At 42.7% G+C, this 21,648-nt stretch overlaps 1 protein-coding gene across 7 annotated transcripts in view; it reads left to right on the top strand.

Moving 5' to 3' along the window:
* The window catches only part of GRAMD4 (GRAM domain containing 4), a 108,410-nt gene extending 92,302 nt beyond the window's left edge, over positions 1-16,108 (top strand). For 5 of the 7 annotated variants that reach the window (XM_081211632.1, XM_081211628.1, XM_081211633.1 and 2 more), the window contains 8 exons: positions 15-124; positions 1,538-1,692; positions 4,395-4,412; positions 9,309-9,456; positions 9,959-10,052; positions 12,849-12,933; positions 14,360-14,428; positions 15,931-16,108. In XM_081211632.1, the coding sequence (XP_081067758.1) occupies positions 15-124; positions 1,538-1,692; positions 4,395-4,412; positions 9,309-9,456; positions 9,959-10,052; positions 12,849-12,933; positions 14,360-14,428; positions 15,931-16,032 (781 nt within the window). In that variant the 3' untranslated portion in view covers positions 16,033-16,108. The remainder of the gene's footprint in view (positions 1-14; positions 125-1,537; positions 1,693-4,394; positions 4,413-9,308; positions 9,457-9,958; positions 10,053-12,848; positions 12,934-14,359; positions 14,429-15,930) is intronic. The other 2 variants (XM_081211629.1, XM_081211631.1) reach the window with 1 other exon arrangement.
* Positions 16,109-21,648: the final 5,540 nt, after the last annotated feature.

Genomic DNA, 21,648 nt, shown 5'->3' with positions numbered 1-21,648 from the left:
TTTCCCTTTCACAGCTTGTTTATGTGGGTGCAGCCTGAAGTTACGCAAAAGCTGTACATTGCTCTGTGGGCGGCGTTTATAGCATCCTGCTGTATTCCGTACAGGATCATCGGCCTTTCAATGGGTAACACTTTTCAGATTTCTTGCCGCTTTCTGTGGTCCTAGAAGCTCACATCTATCTTGACCAGGAACCAAGTTTCCATTATGAGCCATTAATTGGGCATGCTTCAAAAAATACTTGCATGGTGCCAGACTTGCTTGGAGATGGATGTTAGGTAAAGGATCCCTGGACGGTTACGTCCAATCAAAGGCGACTATGCGGTTGCAGAGCTTGTCTCGCTTTCAGGCTGAGGGAGCCTGCGTGTGTCCATAGAGAGCTTTCCGGTTCATGTGGCCAGCATGACTAAATCACTTCTGGCACAACTTGATGGAAACCAGAGCGCACGGAAACACCGTTTACTTTCCCGCTGCAACAGTACCTATTTATCTACTTGCACTGGTATGCTTTCCAACTGCTAGGTTGGCAGGAGCTGGGGCAGAGCAATGGGAGCTCACCCCGTCATGGGGATTTGAACTGCCGACCTTCCGATCGGCAAGCCCAAGAGGCTCAGTGGTTTAGACCACAGCGCAACCCGCGTCCCATAGCTGGATGTAACCCCTTATGAGAATATTTTCTTTTAAATGCTTCTAGATCCATCCTCTCAATATGGCTTACAAATAAAATTAAAGCATAAAATCATTAAGCTGGCCATATAAACAACCATACAGGACAGAAAATGCTAGCATACAGTACACAGCAATGTCCCAACCTGAAGTGTTAGAGGGCAGCTGGTAATTTCCTTTTATGTTTTGGGTTTTTTGCCTACCCAAGGTGGGTTATAACATTGTAAGGAATACAATTTAAAACCACCTACCCCAAACAGGCATTAATTAACTCTTACCAGATAGGTCATGGAAACCTTATTTTTCAGCTGTCAAGATGGCTGTCAAGATAAAGAGGTCCATAGCTGCACCTCTGCTGCTGCTTTGCTGTAAATCAACCTTAACTTCTGCTTTTGCAGTTGTGTGGCCACTTGAATTTCTAGGCTCACATCTCTTGCAGACCCTTTAGTTTCTGGCCTTTTGTTCACGGGTTGAAGTACAGCGGTACCTCTGGTTGCGAACGGGATCCGTTCCGGAGGCCCATTCGCAACCTTAAGCGCCGTATCGATGCAGGTGCGCGGCGCGATTTGGTGCTTGTGCACATGCACAAAGTGTGATTTAGCACTGCATGCGCAAGCGGCGAAACCCGGAAGTAACCCTTTCCAGGACTTCTGGGTCGCCGCGGGCCGCCGCAACCTGAAAAAACGTAACATGAAGCAAACATAACATGAGGTATGACTGTATCTCCGTTTTGGTTTTACAGTGACTATATCGGTAGCACAATTCCAGTTAAGCTGATATTTCACTGATAACCTTTCTTTCTTTCTTTCTTTCTTTCTTTCTTTCTTTCTTTCTTTCTTTCTTTCTTTCTTTCTTGGTCTTTCCAATTACATAGGACTTTATGCAGGAATCAAATTTTTCCTTATCGACTTTGTCTTCAAGCGGTGCCCAAGGCTACGAGCAAAGTACGATACCCCTTATATCATATGGTTAAACTTGCCTACAGATCCCCAGCTCAAAGAGAGAGCTAATGCTACAGTATCAAGACGGGTAAATAGAGCTTGATGTTTTGTTTTGTTTTGTTTTGTTTTTTGTTTTCACGTAACCAAACGATATCCATTTGACTTCAGTGACTAGAGCACATAGAGGGGCTGGCTGGCTGGCTTTTAAGACTGTGGACCTAATATGCACGGTTGAATTTGATAGTTGACAACTCTCCCACTTCAAAAACAGAAGGCCCCGTGAATGTAGATATTGGGTGCTCTAAAACTAATGGGTGACGTTCTAAACCCCAAGGGTCATCTAGACCAACCCCTTCAATGCAGTCACAGCATAGGATAGTAGTCACAATCCCAGTCTCACTCAGTCATGACAATATAACACAGCAAATATAATCCCCATCAAGTCCTTAGTGATTGTACACATCCTCAGTAATTCTGATCTTGCCCACAGCCATTGCCATACTAACGGTTAACGGCAGACTATTATTATTATTATTATTATTATTATTATTATTATTATACAGGTAGCCATGTCAGAACTCCAATGGGAAACCCAGCCAGATGGGCGGGGTATAATTAATATATTATTATTATTATTATTATTATTATTATTATTATTATTATTATTATTATTATTATTATTATTATTATTATTATTATTAATATATTATTATTAAATTATTATTATTATTATTATTATTATTATTATTATTATTATTATTATTATTATTATTATACTATGACCATGGTAAAGGAACAGGGGCAGGTCAACTGTTTTTGACTTCTGCCCTAAGGCCATAGCCCAGTTTCTAGCAGTGTGTATTCCTTTATTGAGATTTACAGCTTGCCCTTCTTTCAAAGATGCCAGGGAGGGTTAAGTACAATTTCGAAACCCAGATTAAGGCAATTACATGATTTAAAACGTCGCCTCACCCCATTATGCATTGATTGTCTGAACTTTGAAGTCTCCTCTTATGAGACTCAGTTGAATCAAGGGCCAATTCAAAACATTCGGATAAAAAATAAGAGATACAGCAGCAGCCTTGTCAGAATTTTACCCGTCAGATTACAGGTTTTCTTGTTTTGAAAACATACCAGCTGTGAGGAACCTCAGAGAGCGGTCATGTCCCATCTAAGTGCTAAGATCTGAGATAAAGGCTCTCTTGTCCCTGATCTTAGTGCTGTGGTGCTTAGCACTGAGATTTGAGATAAACCTCTGCCTGCTGCCACTTGTGGTCTAAGAGCAGGCAGGAGCTTATCTCCAATCTTAGTGCGAAAAGCACCACAGCGCTAAGATTGCAGAAGAGAAAAACACTGCCTGCTCTTTTGCAGCTAAAGGCAACAGGGTTCTTCCTTTGCATCTCAATTTGAATTCAAAAAAGAATATTCCCTTGTAGCTGTGACAACAACATCTGGCTGGGTTTCCCCAGCCAGTCTGGGCGGCTCCCCACAAAATTAAAAGCACAATAAAACATCAAACATTAAAAACTTCCCTAAACAGGGCTGCCTTCAGATGTCTTCTAAAAGTCAGATAGTTCTTTATTTCCTTGACATCTGATGGGAGGGCGTTTCACAGGGTGGGTGCCACCACCGAGAAGGCCCTCTGCTTGGATCCCTGTAACTTCGCTTCTCTCAGTTAGGAAACCTCCAGAAGGCCCTCGAAGCTGGACCTCAGAGTCCGGGCAGAACTATGGGGATAGAGACGCTCCTTCAGGTATACTAAGCTGAGGCCATTTAGGGCTTTAAAGGTCAGCACCAACACTTTGAATTGTGCTCGGAAACGTCCTGGGAGCCAATGTAGGTCTTTCAAGACTGGTGTTATATGGTCTCGGCAGCCGCTCCCAGTCACCAGTCTATCTGCTGCATTCCGGATTTGTTGCAGTTTCCGGGTCACCTTCAAAGGTAGCCCCACGTAGAGCGCATTGCTGTAGTCCAAGCGGGAGATAACTAGACCATGCACCACTCTGGCAAGACAGTCTGCAGGCAGGTAGGGTCTCAGCCTGAGTACCAGATGGAGCAGGTAGACAGCTGCCCTGTCTTGGAACCACCTGATGTCACATGTAAAAATGGCCCATTGAATCTGGCTGGATCCAGTTCTCCATGCCTACCCTAAAGAATTCAGCATTTTCTTGCATCTGGAGTGCCCAGTACTTCATTCAGAGACTTCCTGAATTTCTCAAAGGTGCAAACATTCTACATTCCAGTGACACTTTTGATCTGACAGAGCCTTGAACTGCTTTTTTCCCACCCATAATTTTACGTGGTCCAGTCACGAGGGGGCCGTATTGTACTCTTTTTCTGAACATTCAGCTTTTCTTCAGTTGAGCTGCCTTGCCCATATTCTTTTGTTTGGTCTATCAAAGGAATCTATGGAGAACTCATTATCTACATTACACCGAATTAACCTTCTGCCATACTTTCTCAGGTAATACCAAATTATAAACAAAATGAAGTGAAAAGTTACACCCACTGTTAAACAGATTAAGAGCCAGAAATGGGAAATCTAGTTAAGGGCTAATTTGATTTTAATGGATTGAAAATATATGCTCTAACCACTGATACATTGGAGTGATTTTTTTTTCTTTTCCCTTTAATATTGCAATCATTGTGTGTAGTCTTTTGGAATGTACAACCTTGCAACTTCACTCAGTTCATGTTTTTTATTCTGTATATTATACAGTTAAATAGATTTCGCTTTTTTCTTTTGTCACTGTCACATTTGTGTTTGTTTGTTTTTTCCTTTCCTGCTAGCTGTCAGGGCATGAAAAGGTACGGATCTCAGCGTGCAACACTTTCTTTCTTTCAATTGGATCATTTGTGTTCATAATGAGCTGATGCCTTTTGTGTGTGTGTGCGTGTGTAAGCTTGTGTATTTAGTTAACAGTTACTTTGTATGTTTGTGTGTGTTGCATATATTTAATGGCTTGGTTTTAATTTGTAGTTTCTTGGAAATGCATAGTAAGTGTCGCTCCTGCTAGCTGAATGATCTTGAATTAATTGTGTGCAATAATATTTCCAGATCTAGTCGAAGGAGTTATTTTGATGTGGTTGTTAAATTCCGTCTAGCGAAAGGACCCTGTTCTGATGTTCAGAGTCAGACAGAATTATGTGAGGGAGATTGGGGACAGATATGCTATCTCCAGCTATGGCAGTGGAGGCCAAACTTGGCCCTCCAGCGGTTTGGGACTACATCTCCCATCATCCCTGACTACTGGTCCTGTTAGCTAGGGATGATGGGAGTTGTAGTCCAAAAACAGCTGGAGGTGCAAGTTTGGCCACCACTGAGCTATGGGGAGTTGGAAGTGACACTCTTCAGTGCAGAGCCTGTCCTACACCTGAAGGCTCTCATTATTATTATTATTATTATTATTATTATTATTATTATTATTATTATATAAATTTCTATGCCACCTTTCATACTATATCAAAACACAAAATACCGTATTTTTCGCTGTATAAGACGCACTTCCCCCTCCTAAAAAGTAAGGGGAAATGTGTGTGCGTCTTATGGAGCGAATGCAAAAAACCCCAAGAGCTGCGCTTCCTTCAAAGAGCCGCGCAGAGTGTATGAGCGGCTCTTGGGGGCTTTTCTCTGAGGAGGGAGATGGGCAGCCCATCCTCGGGGAAAAGCCTGCAAGCGCCGCACACACGCTCCACGCGGCTCGTGAAAGGGAGCGCTGAGCAGAGCCTGGGATGCATCCTAGGCTCTGATCAGCGCTCCCTTTAAAGAATCCCCCCCTTGCATTCCCCCCCTAAAAACTAGGTTCGTTTTATGGTCAGGTGCGTCTTATGGAGCGAAAAATACGGTGCATAGAATCTTAGAGTTGGAAGGGACCCCAAGGATCATCTAGTCCAACCCCCGTGCTGTTAAGTTGTGGGTGAACATATCTGACGACACAGTGATTCTTCAAACAGCCCTTGTTTATTCACAGGCCAGGACAGAACTGAACTGAAGGGCTCAGTCAGCCTGCTTATATAGAGCTCCAGTACAACGTAACTGTAACAATTTTCTAAAACTATCCAATCACTGAACGTCACTTTCGATCCCTTATTTGCATTACGATCTACAGTATCCCCCTGCTGGCCCAGGGTGAGAACTTCAGTACATAACACGTGCAATGCAGCAATCTCAGCTAAAGCATCCATGGCAGGTGACCTCCAAGGAAGGAGAGTCCACAACTTCCTGAGGGAGACCGTTCCACTGATGATCAGCTCTTCCTGTCAGAAAGTTCTTCCTGGAGTTTACTCAGAAACTCCTTTCTAGCAACTTGAAGCCATTGGTTTGAGTCCTACCCTCCCGAGCCGGAGAAGACAAGCTCGAGACGGCCCTTGAGATATTTGAAGATGGCTCTTATTATCTCTTCTCAGACTCTTCCTTTCCAGGCCAAACATACCCAGCCCCTTCAACTGTTCCTCACAAGCCTTTGTTTCCAGGCCCCAGATCAGGGTTTCCCAGACGTGGGCCTCCAGCTGTTTTCCAACTACAGCTCCCACCCTCCCTGACCACTGATCCTGCTAGCTAGGGATCATGGGACTTGTAGTCCAACAGTAGCTGGAGACCCAAGTTTGGGGAACACTGTCCTATATCACCTTGGTTGCCCTTCTCTACACACATAGCATAGTCACTAACAAAAACAGTACTCCCCACCCAGTTTAAAAGACCATAGATTGTTTAATTAACCAAAGGCCCAGGAGAAGAGGAACCACTTTGGACTTCTTGTGGAGGAGGCGTATGAAAAAGGGCCTCAGAAGATGATCGCATGGTCTAGCTTGGTTCATATGGGAAGAGGTGGTCCTTGAGGTACAGGATTTGGAACCGTGAAACATCAGCATTCTGAATTGCACCGATTATAGGTTTTTGCTTCAGAGCTAGCCCTCTAATTTTGGGGGGACAAACCATGCTGTTGAGGATCCAAGCGAGAGAATCCAAGACAGGAGGCAAGAATTAAGGGTCGCATGCTTGTTCACACCCTCTCCTCCTCTGGCTGCCATCTAAGGGACAGGGCTTTTTTCAGGCGGAACTCAGTTCCGGCCCCTCTCAGGTGGGCGCCGCCATTGCCGTTCTGAGAGAACAAGGGGAGACGGCGTTTGTGTTGAGTTCCAGCACCCCTTTTTCTAGAATAATACCGCTGCCAGGAAGTCCTGTCAGGAAGTCCGGAGCTCCAGTTGTCCGGCGGGTGCATGTGCCCATAATGAGGGGTCGGAGTGCTTGAAAGGATTCAGAACCTTCTGGAAAACGCTTTATGACGATGTGGAAGGAGCCAAACACACTTGTTTACTCCCGACATTTGGCATCGTGAGAAGCACGTTTTGAGGACCCACCTTATTTCCGTGACGGCGGCCTGTTTTAGGTTGCTCTTGAGATGGTGTTTTAATTGTTTTAACTTGCCCTAGGACCTTAGGGCAAAGGGCAGTTAATAAATAAATAAATAGCAACAACAACATTGTAGTAGACTAATGGTACGCCCAGTTGTCCCCAATATGGCTGTTGGGGAATGTGTTTGGGTCATTCCATGCCAAATCACTTGATTTTAATACTCGACTGTGCTCTCACAACCCAGATTTTTTTCAAAAAAAAAATTATGAGATAACCTCAAATTAATTTTTAAGTATTTTTTTGGTCCAAAATTGGGCACAGGAGACATTTAAAAAAATTTCAATTTTTGCTTGAATTAAGCTAATGCAATTTCTGTGTCAATTTAGAAAAAAAAACCCTGTTTCGCTTATTTTTGAACCAATTCCGCTTATCTTGGTATCAAAATAAAGCTAATTTTGTTCTCTTTCAAAATAATGTATAAAAATTGTATTGAGTGCTACAGAAAAGGGTCACCGACCATTCGAAGTGAGTTTTAGTCATTTTGTACCTTGGTAGGTTTGATAAGCCATAGCACGCAAACCACAACAAACACATGTATCATACTTTTTTTTTTTAAGAATGGGCTGCCATGGAATTGTTATGTTTTAAAAATAAGAAGGATATTTTTGTGGTTTTTGATTTGGCATGGAGTGACCCATTTGCCATATTCTCATTTCTCAGTTGCAATTCTACTGGAGCTTTTTTTAAAAAAAGCTTTGCGTTAAAGAGTGCAGTCCAGACAAGTTGAGATGGTCATATAATGTTGATGAATTGAATGTCTATCCCCCACCTCTCTCTCTCAGGGGAGCCCTGTGCAGGAAAAGAAATCAGCAGGATTTAAAGTGCATAACTGAAACATTCAAGCAGAATTTACTTAATTAGGAGTTATTGCGCCAGCTTTTAAGATGCCAAATGGTTAAACAAAACTTTGACATTCCTTAGAGTTTGAGGGCGTAATATGCGAGGGAACATCGATATAGCGGCCTGAGGGTTCATTACTCGTTTTATTTTATTAAAAGCAGAGCAGATGTCTTTCCTCGCCAGGGCCAGGACTGCAGACCACATGGGAACGTCTTTTTATCATTTATTGCGATGACACCCTGCGGTTTGGCCCCATTTTATCGGGGTGGCTTACAATAAAAGCACGCCTGAAAAGCCCCTTGCTTGCATGTGCCGCTTAGGATCGCAGACAGCCTTTACAAAATACAATAGAGCCCACCTGAAATGGCGCCGTTTCTGACAGAACGTACGGCGCTGCATGTTCTCACTCTTCTCTCTTTGTAAGACCTTTCTGCATTTAGGGGAAAAAAGTTTCTGCAAGAGAGGGCTGTAATGGAGCTTATCTTCCCCATGCACTAGATTTCTCAAGAGTTGTGACACGTGGGCATGCTCCACACAGACAGTGCAGGAGCTTTCTAATACAGTGGAATTTGGTTTTCGATCGCCAAAAACCCGGAAGTCAATGCTTCCGCTTTCAAACGCACCTCGGAAATAGAATAGCTCCCATTGAGGTTTTTTTCCCAGTTTTCTCTATTGAATTTTCAGGCTGCCCTTTTCGCCTCAGTTTTCAAACGTTTCGGAAATCCAGAATGGATTACATTCGAAAATCGGGGTACTACTGTACGCAGTTCACATGTCTGCAGTAAGAAGTGGTATAGTCCAGTTTTATTGTAAAAGGTAAAAGGACTCCTGACCATTAGGTCCAGTCGTGACCAACTCTAGGGTTGTGGCGTTCATCTCGCTTTATTGGCCAAGGGAGCTGGCGTACAGATTCCGGGTCATGTGGCCAGCATGATTAAGCTGCTACTGGCGAACCAGAGCAGCTCACAGAAACGCTGTTTACCTTCCCGCCGGAGTGGTACCTATTTATCTACTTGCACTTTGACGTGCTTTCGAACTGCTAGGTTGGCAGGAGCAGGGATGGAGCAACGGGAGCTCACCCCGCCACGAGGATTCGAACCGCCGACCTTCTGATCGGCAATTCTTAGGCTCTGTGGTTTAACCCACAGCACCACCCGTGTCCCAAAGTTTTATTGTACCACCTGATAATTCTGAATGGATAGATTGGATCTAATTCTGGCTCACGTGGAAACTCCACTCCCGACCTTTTACAACACTGGTCTACGTGGGCAAGACACGCAGTTGTGTTGGGTATCAAGCCTTGGTCCCCCCGCCATAAATGCACGTTCCGAAGAATATAGGCAGGGTGTTGTTGTTTTTCTAAGGATTGCATAAAACCGCAAAGCCGCCCCTGTGCGCTTTATGCATTTGCCGTGCATTAACGGTAATCCGATTTTATTTCCTCGCAGCTTCAAACGGCAACGTCACGAAGTTGCGTGGGCTCCAGCGCCCCGACGGGAGTAAGCAGAGATGAAGACAGCAGCCGATTTCACACCACCAAGAGAGGCAACTTCTATGAAGTATTTAATCTGTCGGAAAACGAACGTCCTTTGTCAGGTAGCGGCGCATACGTAATACACGGGCGTTGGCCGTAAATAGAAGCGCATTTTTAAAAAGGAATTGCGCGCAGTGCGGCGTACTGAGAAAATGAACTGCCCTGTAATGTTATCTGCTGTTAGGTCCTGTGAGCAAGAGGCCAAATTAATTTTTTATCTGACATCCATAAGATTCTTTGAGCGAACCTGATACCTGCCGCTTGGTTTGCCTTTTGTGGTAGCACGAATTTGAGAGGGCAGGAAAGGTTCATAATCCTGCGAGAGAAGTAACTTAACCCAGTGCTTGAAACAAATACTTCAGGGTTTAGGAAAAGTTTTGGTACGCATTCTGGAATTCTGGTGTGTGGCTTTTAAAGAAAGATTTGTCACCATAACTGAACAAAACATGTCCGTGTCCCGTTTTCTTTTTTTTGGGGAAATGTCTTTTTCCTGGGCTGCCACTGTGAAGGTTTGGCCCCTCGATTTCTTGCATGAAGTATAATGTGTTTATTTTCTTTTGACAGTGTGTGAGAATGGCTGGCGCTGCTGCTTAATTAACAGAGACAGGAAGATGCCCACAGACTACATTAGAAATGGAGTGCTTTACGTCACAGAAAAGTAAGTCTTTACGTGATTTGTAACGGGAGTTTTCAGCCTGGGAAAAAATTGACTACCTGGGAGCACCAGGCAACTCCTTTTGCAAGTGCCATTAAACCAAAGGAGAAGGTTAAAGGTATTTCACACGTGTCACCGTAAATAAATGTAAGAAAAATATACAGGGCGTGCAAACTAGCCCTCAGTGGATTTTCCCCCTCATGAGAATGCTAGAACGTGTTGCAACATGATTCATTCACTGTTCACATGAGGTAGAACCAACTCATGAAAAAGTAGGCGTCTCCTCGAGAAATAATAAGAGAATTGAATGGGTCACCCAAGTGTAGCTGTAATATCCTGAGTGTAGTGATGTTCTTTCTCAAAAGGTAAACAGCGCTTCTGTGCGCTCTAGCTTCCGTCATGCTGTTCCGTTGCGCCAGAAGTGGGTTTTTTAAAAAATTAAATTATTTATTTTGTTTTTCAAATTATAGTTTTACAATCAGATATCCAACATACATAATAAAAACAAGATTCCAATGGATCTCTTGGATCTCTTGGACTTCCCTCCTCCCCTTTGTGGGTCCTATTGTTAATCATTTCCTCCTGCATCTTTTATAATAATCCAAATCTTTTACATCTCCATTATATCCAAAATTCACCATTAAACTGCAAGTGTTATTCCAATCCTACTCACGATTTTAACTGTTTACAATGGTCTTTAAGATAAATTTAAAAATTTCCCCATTCCTGACTAAAATTTTGGTCTTCCTGATTTCTCATTCTTCCAGTCATTTTTGCCATTTGAGAATAATCCATCAACTTAATCTGCCATTCTTCCCTGGTCGGGACTTTATCTTCTTTCAATCTCTGGGCCAGTAACATCTGCACAGCCGTGGTCGACCGCGCCAGAAGCGGTTTAGTCCTGCTGGTCACATGACCTGGAAAGCTGTCTGTGGACAAATGCCACCTCCCTGGGCCTGAAGGCAAGATGAGCGCTGCAACCCCATAGTCACCTTTGACTGGACTACACTGTCCAAGGGTAATTTACCTTTTTGGTGGGTGCGGGTGGCGCTGTGGTCTAAACCACTGAGCCTCTTGGGCTTGTCGATCGGAAGGTCGACGGTTCAAATCCCCGCAACGAGGTGAGCTCCCGTTGCTCTGTCCCATCTCCTGTCAACCTAGCAGTTCGAAAGCACACCGGTGCAAGTAGATAAATAGGTACTGCTCTGGTGGGAAGGTAAACAGCGTTTCTGTGTGCTCTGGCTTTTGTCACGGTCCTCTGTGCGCCAGAAGCAGTTTAGCCAGAAGCTGTCTGTGGACAAACGCACGGCTCCCTTTGCTTGAAAGTGGAGATGAGCGCCACACCCCATAGTCACCTTTGACTGGTCTTAACCGTCCAGGGGTCCTTTAGCTTTTCCTTACCTTTCTCAAAAGTAGACAGGTCAAAGTGAAATGACCTGTAGCGGCTGCATTTCTGCAGTCCGAGGAGCAATGTTTCAGACTTCGAACTCAGTGAACCTGATGTGTTTCGAGAATACGTTTTCTTGGCGCCTTCTGTGCACATGTTAGGCAGATCTCAGAATTCTACACTTTCATATACTTCAGAATCAGAAGATGGAGGGCTGAGCCAAATGAACTTTTAAGAAAAATTTATTGGCATGAAAGGGGGCATTCTGGGAAGCTGAAATAATTTCTCCAGAAGACTTTCTTTGTTACACCTGTGTGCTGGTGTTAGGCTACGTGGCCATGTCACTCAAGACAGACAAAGCTCTCCACGAAGTGTTGCCGCCATTCTAAAGTATTATTAAAGTGACATGTTATATGTCTGGCGCTATCCCAAGGGCTCTGCAAATTGCACCCATAGAAGAGTTGGGAATGTTAAACCTATCTCCTCCCCTGGAATTTTTTCCTCTGCTGGCTGATGCCAGGGCAAGCGAGTTGTGCTCCTGGCTGCCCCTCTCGAGGGATACATATGATAGATTAATGTACACACCACAGAGCCCCAATATTCTCACCCCATAAACTTGTTGAAACCCCCTCACCAGCTTCTCCCAAGGCCGCCACATGAGCCTCGTTGGCCCTGAACCAGGCCTCTTCTAATTTGGAACGGAAACGGTTTATTTTTGCTTTCAGTGGAGTCAACCCTTAGCCAGAACTTATTTACGGTGTCACTCTTGCTAGGTAAAAGAGCATTTCAAAGCGAAAAAGCAGCACCCAAACTGTAGTCAGTTGAGCCTTAATTTGTGCTGGGTAGTTATTTGCCTTGATGGTGGTGGGAATATCCCCTTATTGCAAAACGGGGTGTTCTTTTACCTCATCTGTAATCTTCAATATTCCACGAAACAGACAGAGCTTCAAGCTTTGGGTGATACCAAACATTGTCACACTCAGGGCAGGCCGATAGATTTCTGTGGGTATGTCAGTCCTTTTTTTTAAAAATGGACTAAAAGCACCTAGTGGTGAGAAAGAAGATATTCCTGAGATTTGAATCTTTCCTGATGAATGGAAGCGATATATCTGTGTTGAAATCCTTATGAAAGGGTATTTAATATGTGCTGCTTCTAGCATTGTGTATGCACATGTTTTTGTTGTAACATCAGTGTATGACAGTCTCTAAAACTATATAGAGCTTAGTTGTTCGATTTGGTGTAACTGCTCTTTCTTTTCCCCCCCATTTGTCTGGCAATTTAATTATTCCTCATTGATTTGCAAAGCTGTTTGTATTTAAATTAAAAATTGAAGTTAGTTAGCAAGGCTCTGAATCATTTTGGTCCTCAAACATCTATATAATATATAACGTTTTCCTTTCCTTTTGTCCAGTTATTTGTGCTTTGAAAGTTCCAAATCTGGTTCATCTAAAAGAAATAAAGTTATAAAGTTGACAGATATTACAGATATTCAAAAGGTAGGTCCATGGTGTCTGTTTAACATGCTGTTTTTTAAATAATACGGATGAAGATTGTATTCTGAATCAAAACATTTGAACATCACATTGGCACCTAGATCCATTCTCTGTACAGATGTGGAAGCCACTTCTGGTCATTGTGTTGTGTTTCTTTGTCATGATCTGTGGAACCTTCAGATCACGTGGAGCTCCTTTAGCGCAACAACTCTGAAATACTTGTCTGAGCCAGTGGCGTAGCGTGGGGGGTGCAGGGGGGGCCGGCCGCACCGGGCGCAACATCTGGGGGTTAGGGTTAGGGGGCGCAAATCCACGGGTTAGGGGGCGCAAATTACTTGCCTTGCCCCGGGTGCTGACAACCCACACTACGCCACTGGTCTGAGCTAACTAACCCAGGAACTACCTTTCCCAGCATATTTCTGGGCCATTGCAGATCCTACCCTAGAAGCCATCCTCTAGGGACCCCCATAAAATATTTGAGGCGGCTGAGCTCCCCCAAAGTTGATGGGCATCGCCATTCAGATGATGAGTGTCTTGTGATTGATTATGCAGTGTATTATTCAATTTGGCACCCCTGGACCCAAGTATGTGGGTGGCGCTGTGGTCTAAACCACTGAGCCTCTCAGGCTTGCCAATCAGAAGGCCGGCGGTTCGAATCCCTGCGACGGAGTGAGCTCCCGTTGCTCTGTCCCAGCTCCTGCCAACCTTGCAGTTCGAAAGCATGCCAGTACAAGTAGATAGATAGGTACTGCTGCGGTGGAAAGGCGTTTCTGTGCGCTCTGGTTTCCATCACGGTGTTCCAGTTACCTACCAATTAGCTTCTGGGCCCAATTCAAAGTGCTGGTTTTGACCTATAAGGCCTTAAATGGCTCAGCACCACAATACCTCAAGGATCGCCCCTTCCCATATGAACCTACCCGGACCCTGAGATCATCTTCTGAGGCCCTCCTAGAGAGGTTTGGAGGGTGGCAACATGAGAACAGGGCCTTCTCTGCAGTGGCTCCCCATCTGTGGAATGCTCACCTGGCACCTTCATTATACACCTTTAGGTGCCAGACAAAAACTTTCCTTTTTAACCAGGCCTTTTGTTGACCTGATTGACATCCTATACCATTTTAAAATGTGGCTCTTTTTGGGGGTGGGTGTTACTGGGTTATTGCTTTGATTTTATATGTTGTGGTCTTGCTGTGAACCTCCCTGACACCTCCAGGTATAGGGTATAGAGAGGCTGTCCAGGAGTAACAGTGGGCCTCAAGCCTGCAGAGGGGTTGTCCACCCTTCTCCTAGTATTATGATGTTGTTGTTTTAATGCCCTTCCTTTTGTGCTATGGACCTGAGAGGTCTCCAGCCCTGGCCAGATCAGAGCCTTTCCCACGTTGCCTCCACCGGCTCAGTATTTTAATATTGCCTTTTTCTTTGTTCTTTTCAGTACAAAGTGCTTTCCGTCCTTCCTGGATCCGGAATGGGGATTGCGGTATCAACGCCGTCTACGCAAAAAGTGAGCAAGCAAATAAAAGGATCTTAACGTGTATTGCACCATCAATTCTGCCGGCTGAAATATTAATGCTCTGATGACCTTGTCTGTTTTTGGAGCACTTAACTTGAGCCACACAGATTCCTTTACTAAACCTTTTCTTTTTTTTTAAGTTGTTGCAAGCATCTGTGCTGCAATTTGCAACGAAAGGGAATTTAGTCATTATCTTCAGGGAAAGCGAAAACGTTTCGGGTCCTTTTTTAGCTTGCATATTCATGGGCCGTCTTAACAAAAATCCACCACAGCTAATGTTTTAGATCAGAAAGGGAATAGTGAGTCACGTTCTTTGTCAGTAGTAATGGAAAGAGTATGGTGATTTGGGGAAGTTAATGATGAGAAACTTATTTAGTGAAGGCGTTTGGTAAGAATGACTTGAACGTAACCTGAGAATAAGTCCCATTGAATTCAATGAGACTTCTTTTTCCCAATTATATTTTATTAAATTTTCAGAAACAACAATGCACAAATACACTCCAATGCATACTATTTTTTCTTTTATTTTGTTAACTTCCCACCCTGATTTTCATGGTAGTTTTTTTAAATTTCTCCCCCTTGCTGCACCCTATTATTTCTCTCTTATAGCACAATAACAATACAGTTGTACCTTGGAAGTCGTACCTTGGAAGCTTAGTTCCCAAACGTTTTGGCTCCTGAACGTCGCAAACCCAGAAGTGACTGTTCCGGTTTGCAAAATATTTTTGGAAGCCAAACATCCGACGGAGCTTCCACGGCTTCCTATTGACTGCAGGAGCCAATCGGATTAATCTGTTCCAGACTTTTAAAAACAACCACTAAAACAGCAATTTAACATGAATTTTACTAACAAGATCAATGATCCATAAAATGTAAGCAATAATCAATGTACTGTACTATAAAATAAATAAGACAGTATTGTAGATGATAAAAATTAAAAATATTTTTTTTCTTATCTGCACTGATGATAGACATTGTTTAGATGGGGTTGTTTTTTTATCCATTTCCGAAGTCACACAATCAATCAGTAGCTGAACTGGGATCCTCACAGTCACAAAAACAAATTAACTGAAAAAGCCTCAAAACAAAAAATGCAAAATAAATAGCAAAAACAAAAGCAGCAAACTCAGCTCCAAATATCACCTTAGAACACTGCAATCAGAAATGGAAGGCTTGAATTACAATGGGAGAGGGATACAAATTAGCAGTGCAACAGGAAACACAGGGGGGCGCAAATTAGCAGCGCAACAGGAAACACCGGGGGATGCAAAACGGAGCACGTTCGCCTTCCCAAAACCATTTGAAAACCGGAACACCTATTTTCGGTTTTGCAGCGTTCGGGTTCCAAGTTGTTCGTGAACTAAGCTGTTCAAAAACTGAGGTACCACTGTATAGGATTGCGCAGTTAATTCTTACCGATGCACTAGGGATGTCCGTATTTCACTCATTATTGTTACTGACCCTTCTGCTTTTCTCTTCCTCCCCCCTTCAAGCCTTTGGTGTTTGGTGCCATGGTACACAGAGACGAAGCTTTCGAGACAATTTTCAACCAGTATATCAAGATAACTTCTGCAGCATCCACCAGCGAAAGCTAGTAGATCACCGTGGGTTCTCCTGGGGAGACTTCTATTAATTTTACTCACTCGGTAGTGAATAAAAAGGTGGAACATCCTTCATCGGTTCTGCAATAATTTTCTTTGATGCACATGTCTTACGTTACACACAAGTGTATTTTATATACGCCTTCCATGTCTTTGTTTTTTAAAAAAAGCTTTTGTAAAAAACAGAAAAATAAAAAACACGGCGAAAGTGCTATCATCACTATTAGCCTTGCACATCAAGCACTTTTAATGTTTATTTTACGGACATTAAAAAAAGCTTAGGAAGATCCTTGGCAAAGCTAGCTTGAGGGGCAGGCCATAGAAGCTGGCTTGCGCTACCCTGAAATCCCAGGGCGCGTGATGGTACAATCTCTGCAACGGGTTCTGCGCACAGTCCAATCATTGTCGATTTCAGTAACGCCACGTAACTGGGTACAGAATGGCAGCCTGACTTTGCAAAACGTATTAACTGCGTGTTTTTGGGAGCCCTGATAAACGAATTCTGGAGAGCTTTTGATAAATATAAATAATATTATTCGAGCATATGGAATACCTGTAGTTATATGTCTGAGCAAACTTTCTTGCTAAGACCCCTGTACCTTATCAAAGAATTCCCATCTTTTGGAGTCCTTTGTGCTGAGAAATAATAATAATGTCTCACAGTGAAAGTTGGCCTGATAAGATAAACCAGAGGAAGCCACTGTATTTCAACAGAAAGCACCTTTTAGTAAAACTGGTCATTTTTGTGACGAATCTCCATTTTTAGGAACTTCATTTCCCTCCCCCCACCAAGAATAAATTGGCATTGTGCTGCCTTTACAGTTTCACTGATTTTCTACTTTCTTCTTTTAAAACGTTTGTTCTAATGAGGTGGCTTTTTTAAGTTGTGAAAATTGGTTTCCTGTAGTACAGGCTCACTCTATGAGTGCAGGCTTGCTCATCAAATTCACACAGCAGAATGTCTGGTCTCCCCTCTCCTCAATTTAGTAGTATATTTGGGAGTGTGGGGGTGGTGTTTTTTCCCCTTATGCACAAACATGCCAATTTATTTTCCGTTGCTGATCGTTCTTGCCTCTTGCAGGCTTCCTCTCTGCTTTTTAATTCAATAACGCTTCGTACGCGGAAGGCTTTAATCGAGAAGAACTAGGAATGGACTCTTAGAATCATAGAATCATAGAGTTGGAATAGACCACAAGGGCCATCGAGTCCAACCCCCTGCCAAGCAGGAAACACCATCAGAGCACTCCTGACATATGGTTGTCAAGCCTCTGCTTAAAGACCTCCAAAGTAGGAGACTCCACCACACTCCTTGGCAGCAAATTCCACTGTCAAACAGCTCTTACTGTCAGGAAGTTCTTCCTAATGTTTAGGTGGAATCTTCTTTCTTGTAGTTTGGATCCATTGCTCCGTGTCCGCTTCTCTGGAGCAGCAGAAAACAACCTTTCTCCCTCCTCTATGTGACATCCTTTTCTATATTTGAACATGGCTATCATATCACCCCTTAACCTCCTCTTCTCCAGGCTAAACATGCCCAGCTCCCTTAGCCGTTCCTCATAAGGCATCGTTTCCAGGCCTTTGACCATTTTGGTTGCCCTCCTCTGGACACGTTCCAGTTTGTCAGTGTCAAGCGCTAACTCCATGTTATGTGCAAATGCATATATATAATGGATTACCAGTGGACCAATTTTGTTACTTTTAAAGGAGCAGCTTCAGGGGATTGGAGATTGTGAGCAGAGAAGTAATTTGGGATCTTTAACCCTTTCTGCACTCTCATTTTCCATCTCATGATCATTTTCTTGGCTGCTTACCCTGTGAGCTCCCAAGTCCTTCATCGGCAAAGGGCAAAACCGCAACTGGAACCCCAGTGGGAGGGAAAGGGTGAAGCAGTTCAGTTGGGGAAAGGATTAAGCACATACACCTCCACTTGCTCCATCCTAAAACTTGTATTCATTTTTCTTTTTAAAAAGGCAATAGGGGCTCTGGTTGTTAAACAGTACACTTGACGCAGGAAAATGAGCTTCTGTGGACTTCAGGCTTTGTTAGGGTAGAAAACTGCTTTCTCCACATTGTTTTAGAAGGAGTAAATTTGCAAGGGAAATAGCAGTGGCAGGATTTAGCAAAACACACTTTCGACTGCGAAACTCCTCTTCTCAAAGGGACTTAAGCAGACTTGGAAGTTTAGTTCGGTCCTGAATCCGAAATGTCAATGCAAGATTCACAGTATTCCAGTTTCACCAAGAGCAATGTTGTAAGTTTCTCGGCCCAACGCGACTTCATTTTTTAAAAAAAGGCAATTGGCAATTTATATACTTTTTTTTGAGCAAGTATGTTGTATACCCTTTGAAACCAGTTGAAGGAACATGGGCATAACACAAGTTGGACTTTTATGGGAGGGTTTTGTCAAGCATCAGCTCAGCAGGTAAAGAAGTTGATAAAAAGATGGGTAAAATAAGCATTAAATCAGAATCGTAGAATATTGAGTTGTCTTTTCAACAAAAGCAGATCCCTTAGGTGTTCATGAAGTTCTCGTTTTTTGAAAAACAGATTATATTTTATACAGAGTGAGCTGTTTTTCTTATTTTTGTATCATTTTCAAATGTAATTTTTACCTTCACTCTGATCATGAAAGTACTGGTTCTGGTGAACCCCTCCCACTTGTGGCCGACTGAAGTATTGTTCTAGAATGTGGTTTCTTGAAGTCCTGTCCGGCTGCGATGTATTGATAATGCCACAATCAGTCCCTTACGTTTTCAGAATAGAACAATGAAAATAAAATGCCGGTATGTCGTAGTTTTTAAATTTTAGTTTCCCCTCTCTTCTGTGGTACTACTAATATAGGTTTGTTCAAAACAGTCTGCACTTTTAACAATGCAAACTTTTTTTAAAAATAAAATGCTATGGTAGTAATGTATTTTGCAAACTGAAATGCAAAGGGGGTTCATTCCACTATCAAGTAAACGAACTGGATATTTACAGATCAAATCTGCGATAAGGTGGGCAGACATGCATATACTTTTGCAAAATCCAACTTGGCATTACACAGAAGTACTGCGAATTTAACTGCTATGTCGTGTGATAGGCCATTAGTTACAATAACCTAAAAATAACTTCGGCAGACTTGAATACCTTAACTGCTTTTTATTTCCTATGCCCTGAAATGTTGAGCATTTGCCAGGCTATTCTGTATTGATGTAACCACTCATAGGTTTGGTCTGAATTCATCTCCTTCCATGGGATTTGCGGTATAGTCCAGCTGAATTTAGGTTCAGTAGGGCGACTAAATGTGAAGTATTATTTTTCAGCAACATTTTTTTAAAACCACTCTTCATAAATTTGCTGTATCAATATGTGTTGTTCTGACTCTATCTGTGGCTTATTGGTGAATATTTGTGTTTAATTAGGTAACTACTTCTCTCTTTTTTTTGGAAGTGATCCAGTTTGAGAACCTTTCTCAAGATAAAGGCGGATGAAAGCTGATCACATTTTATCTTCCCTTTCTAAAATTGCCAGAAACGGAAGTTTTATTACATGTGTTAGTTTTGCGAGGCAAGATTCGACTTCGGACGAATTATGTAGCAACGTCGCACAAAAATCCAGCAAAAAAAATTCACGATGAGTTCTGCAGACCGAGTGAGGAAGCGCTGGAGAGATAGGAACATTTACAAACCCTTAAATCAAACAAACTTGGTAGTTTATAATGAACGATGTACATTTTTGGCAGATATTTTTTTATTTCTGCTACTAATCATTAAATAGAATGGATGTGAAATAATTTTTATGTCTGAGGTTTGAGTCTATATTTTGAAGTTGTATATATTTCATTAGCAGTGTAACTTTTGTTCAAGAGGAGACTTGTACTGTATGAGAAATTGAACTTAAAAAAATAAATTGCCCTGTACATTTTTTAAAGACACTTGTTTAAAGAAAAAAAGAAGGGGAGGGGGGTCTTGGTATAAATTATAATTTTTATTTAAATAAAATAAACCCTAAAAATGCTTTGATGCTACCAAATGTGCCTGTTTTCCTTCAGACAGTTCTTTCTTTCTCTGCTTGTGTTGGAGTTGGTGTTTCTCAGCCTTTTCAAGACATTGGGAGGTGAGACGGGAGGCTTCTGGAAGTACTCAGTCTTGTGGTTCTCCTGAAATAAATTATCAGCCATTTTTGTCACAGATGGATGCCCTGAGGTTCTCTGAACTTGGCTTCAGGGCCTGGTCTAAGGCCACTCCATGATGGAAGAAAAGGGATATTTGTAATGAGCAAACAAAATATGTTTATGAATGCATTTCTACTGTGTGTCTGTCTGTCTGTGTATGTATCTCATCTGTGGGTACTAAAAAGGTAAAGGACCCGGGACGGTTAAGTCCAGTCAAAGATGACGATGGAGTTGCGGTGCTCATCTCGCTTTCAGGCTGAGAGAGCCAACGTTTGTCCACAGGAGGCCCCATTAGCTAAAGTGGTGCTTCAGGTTAAGAACAGTTTCAGGTTAAGAACGGACCTACAGAACGAATTAAGTACTTAATCCGAGGTACCACTGTACTTTTAAAAGACAACTGAAGGTGGCCCTGTTTAGGAAAGTTTTTAATGTCTGACGCTGTATTGTTTTTAATATTCGGTTGGAAGCCGCCCAGAGTGGCTGGGGAAACCCAGCCATATGGGCGGGGTATAAATAATAAATATTTTTATTATTATTATTATTTGAATGTCTGAATGGTTTGGATCTGGGATATTTTAAGCACCACCTTCTCCTGTCCAAATCTGCCTGCCTACTTAGAACTTTGGAAGAGCTCTTGTGTCCCTCAACATCCCCAGAAATAGGTTTAGCAGGACCCAGGAAGAGAGCCTTTTTGGTAGGCTATACAGTGGAACCTTGGTTGTCGATCGTAATCCATTCCAGAATTCCATTTCCATGTTCGAAATGGAAGCATTCACTTCTGGGGTTTTTGGCGTTTGGGTTCCGAATCGTTTGGCTTCCGAGATGCTCAAAAACCAAGGTTCCATTGTATTTTAGGCTACTACTTCCATTTTATAAAAGTATTAGGAATGAATAGTTTTTAACAATCTATGGATTTGAGGATGGGGCGGCATGTTTTTAGTGCTGTTTTGTTATTTCCAGAAGGCTTTAGATGGCTGCCTCCTGTCATCTGCTGTGCCTTGTAAAACGAAACATGTAATATTCCCTGCAAGGTGTAGGGTTGTATATTTTCAGCCAAGCAGCTGGTTCTGTGGCTGACAGTGATTGCAGCTGCTGACAAGCCTTGGAAGAAAAGCATCTTTGCTCTAATTAAAATGTACAGAAGCAAATGACAGCTACCCAACAGCTCTGGCCGACGCTGTAAACCAAAAAGCTTATTTCATTGGACTTTAAATAAAAAGTGTCCAAATGGACAGTGTTTTTTCTATTCAGCCCCGGGGAGCAGGAAAATTGTTGCAGCAAAATACACGTGGAGCGTAATCTGGCAGGACATTTTCCTGTACAAGATCTCTGGGAATGAATGGGAACTGTACAAGCGTGCTGTTACCCTTTCATGCCGCTCAACAAGCCTTGTGCCAGAAAAAGCTCCTGTGTGAGTTTATATTTTGGCTTGTTAAGTGCCCTCCTCCATTGGACAA

The sequence above is a fragment of the Podarcis bocagei genome (genome assembly GCF_964188305.1).
Source record: "Podarcis bocagei genome assembly, chromosome: 10".
Lineage (NCBI taxonomy): Eukaryota > Metazoa > Chordata > Lepidosauria > Squamata > Lacertidae > Podarcis > Podarcis bocagei.
The sequence above is the reverse complement of the archived record's forward strand: the minus strand, read 5'-3'. Positions and strand labels throughout refer to the sequence as shown.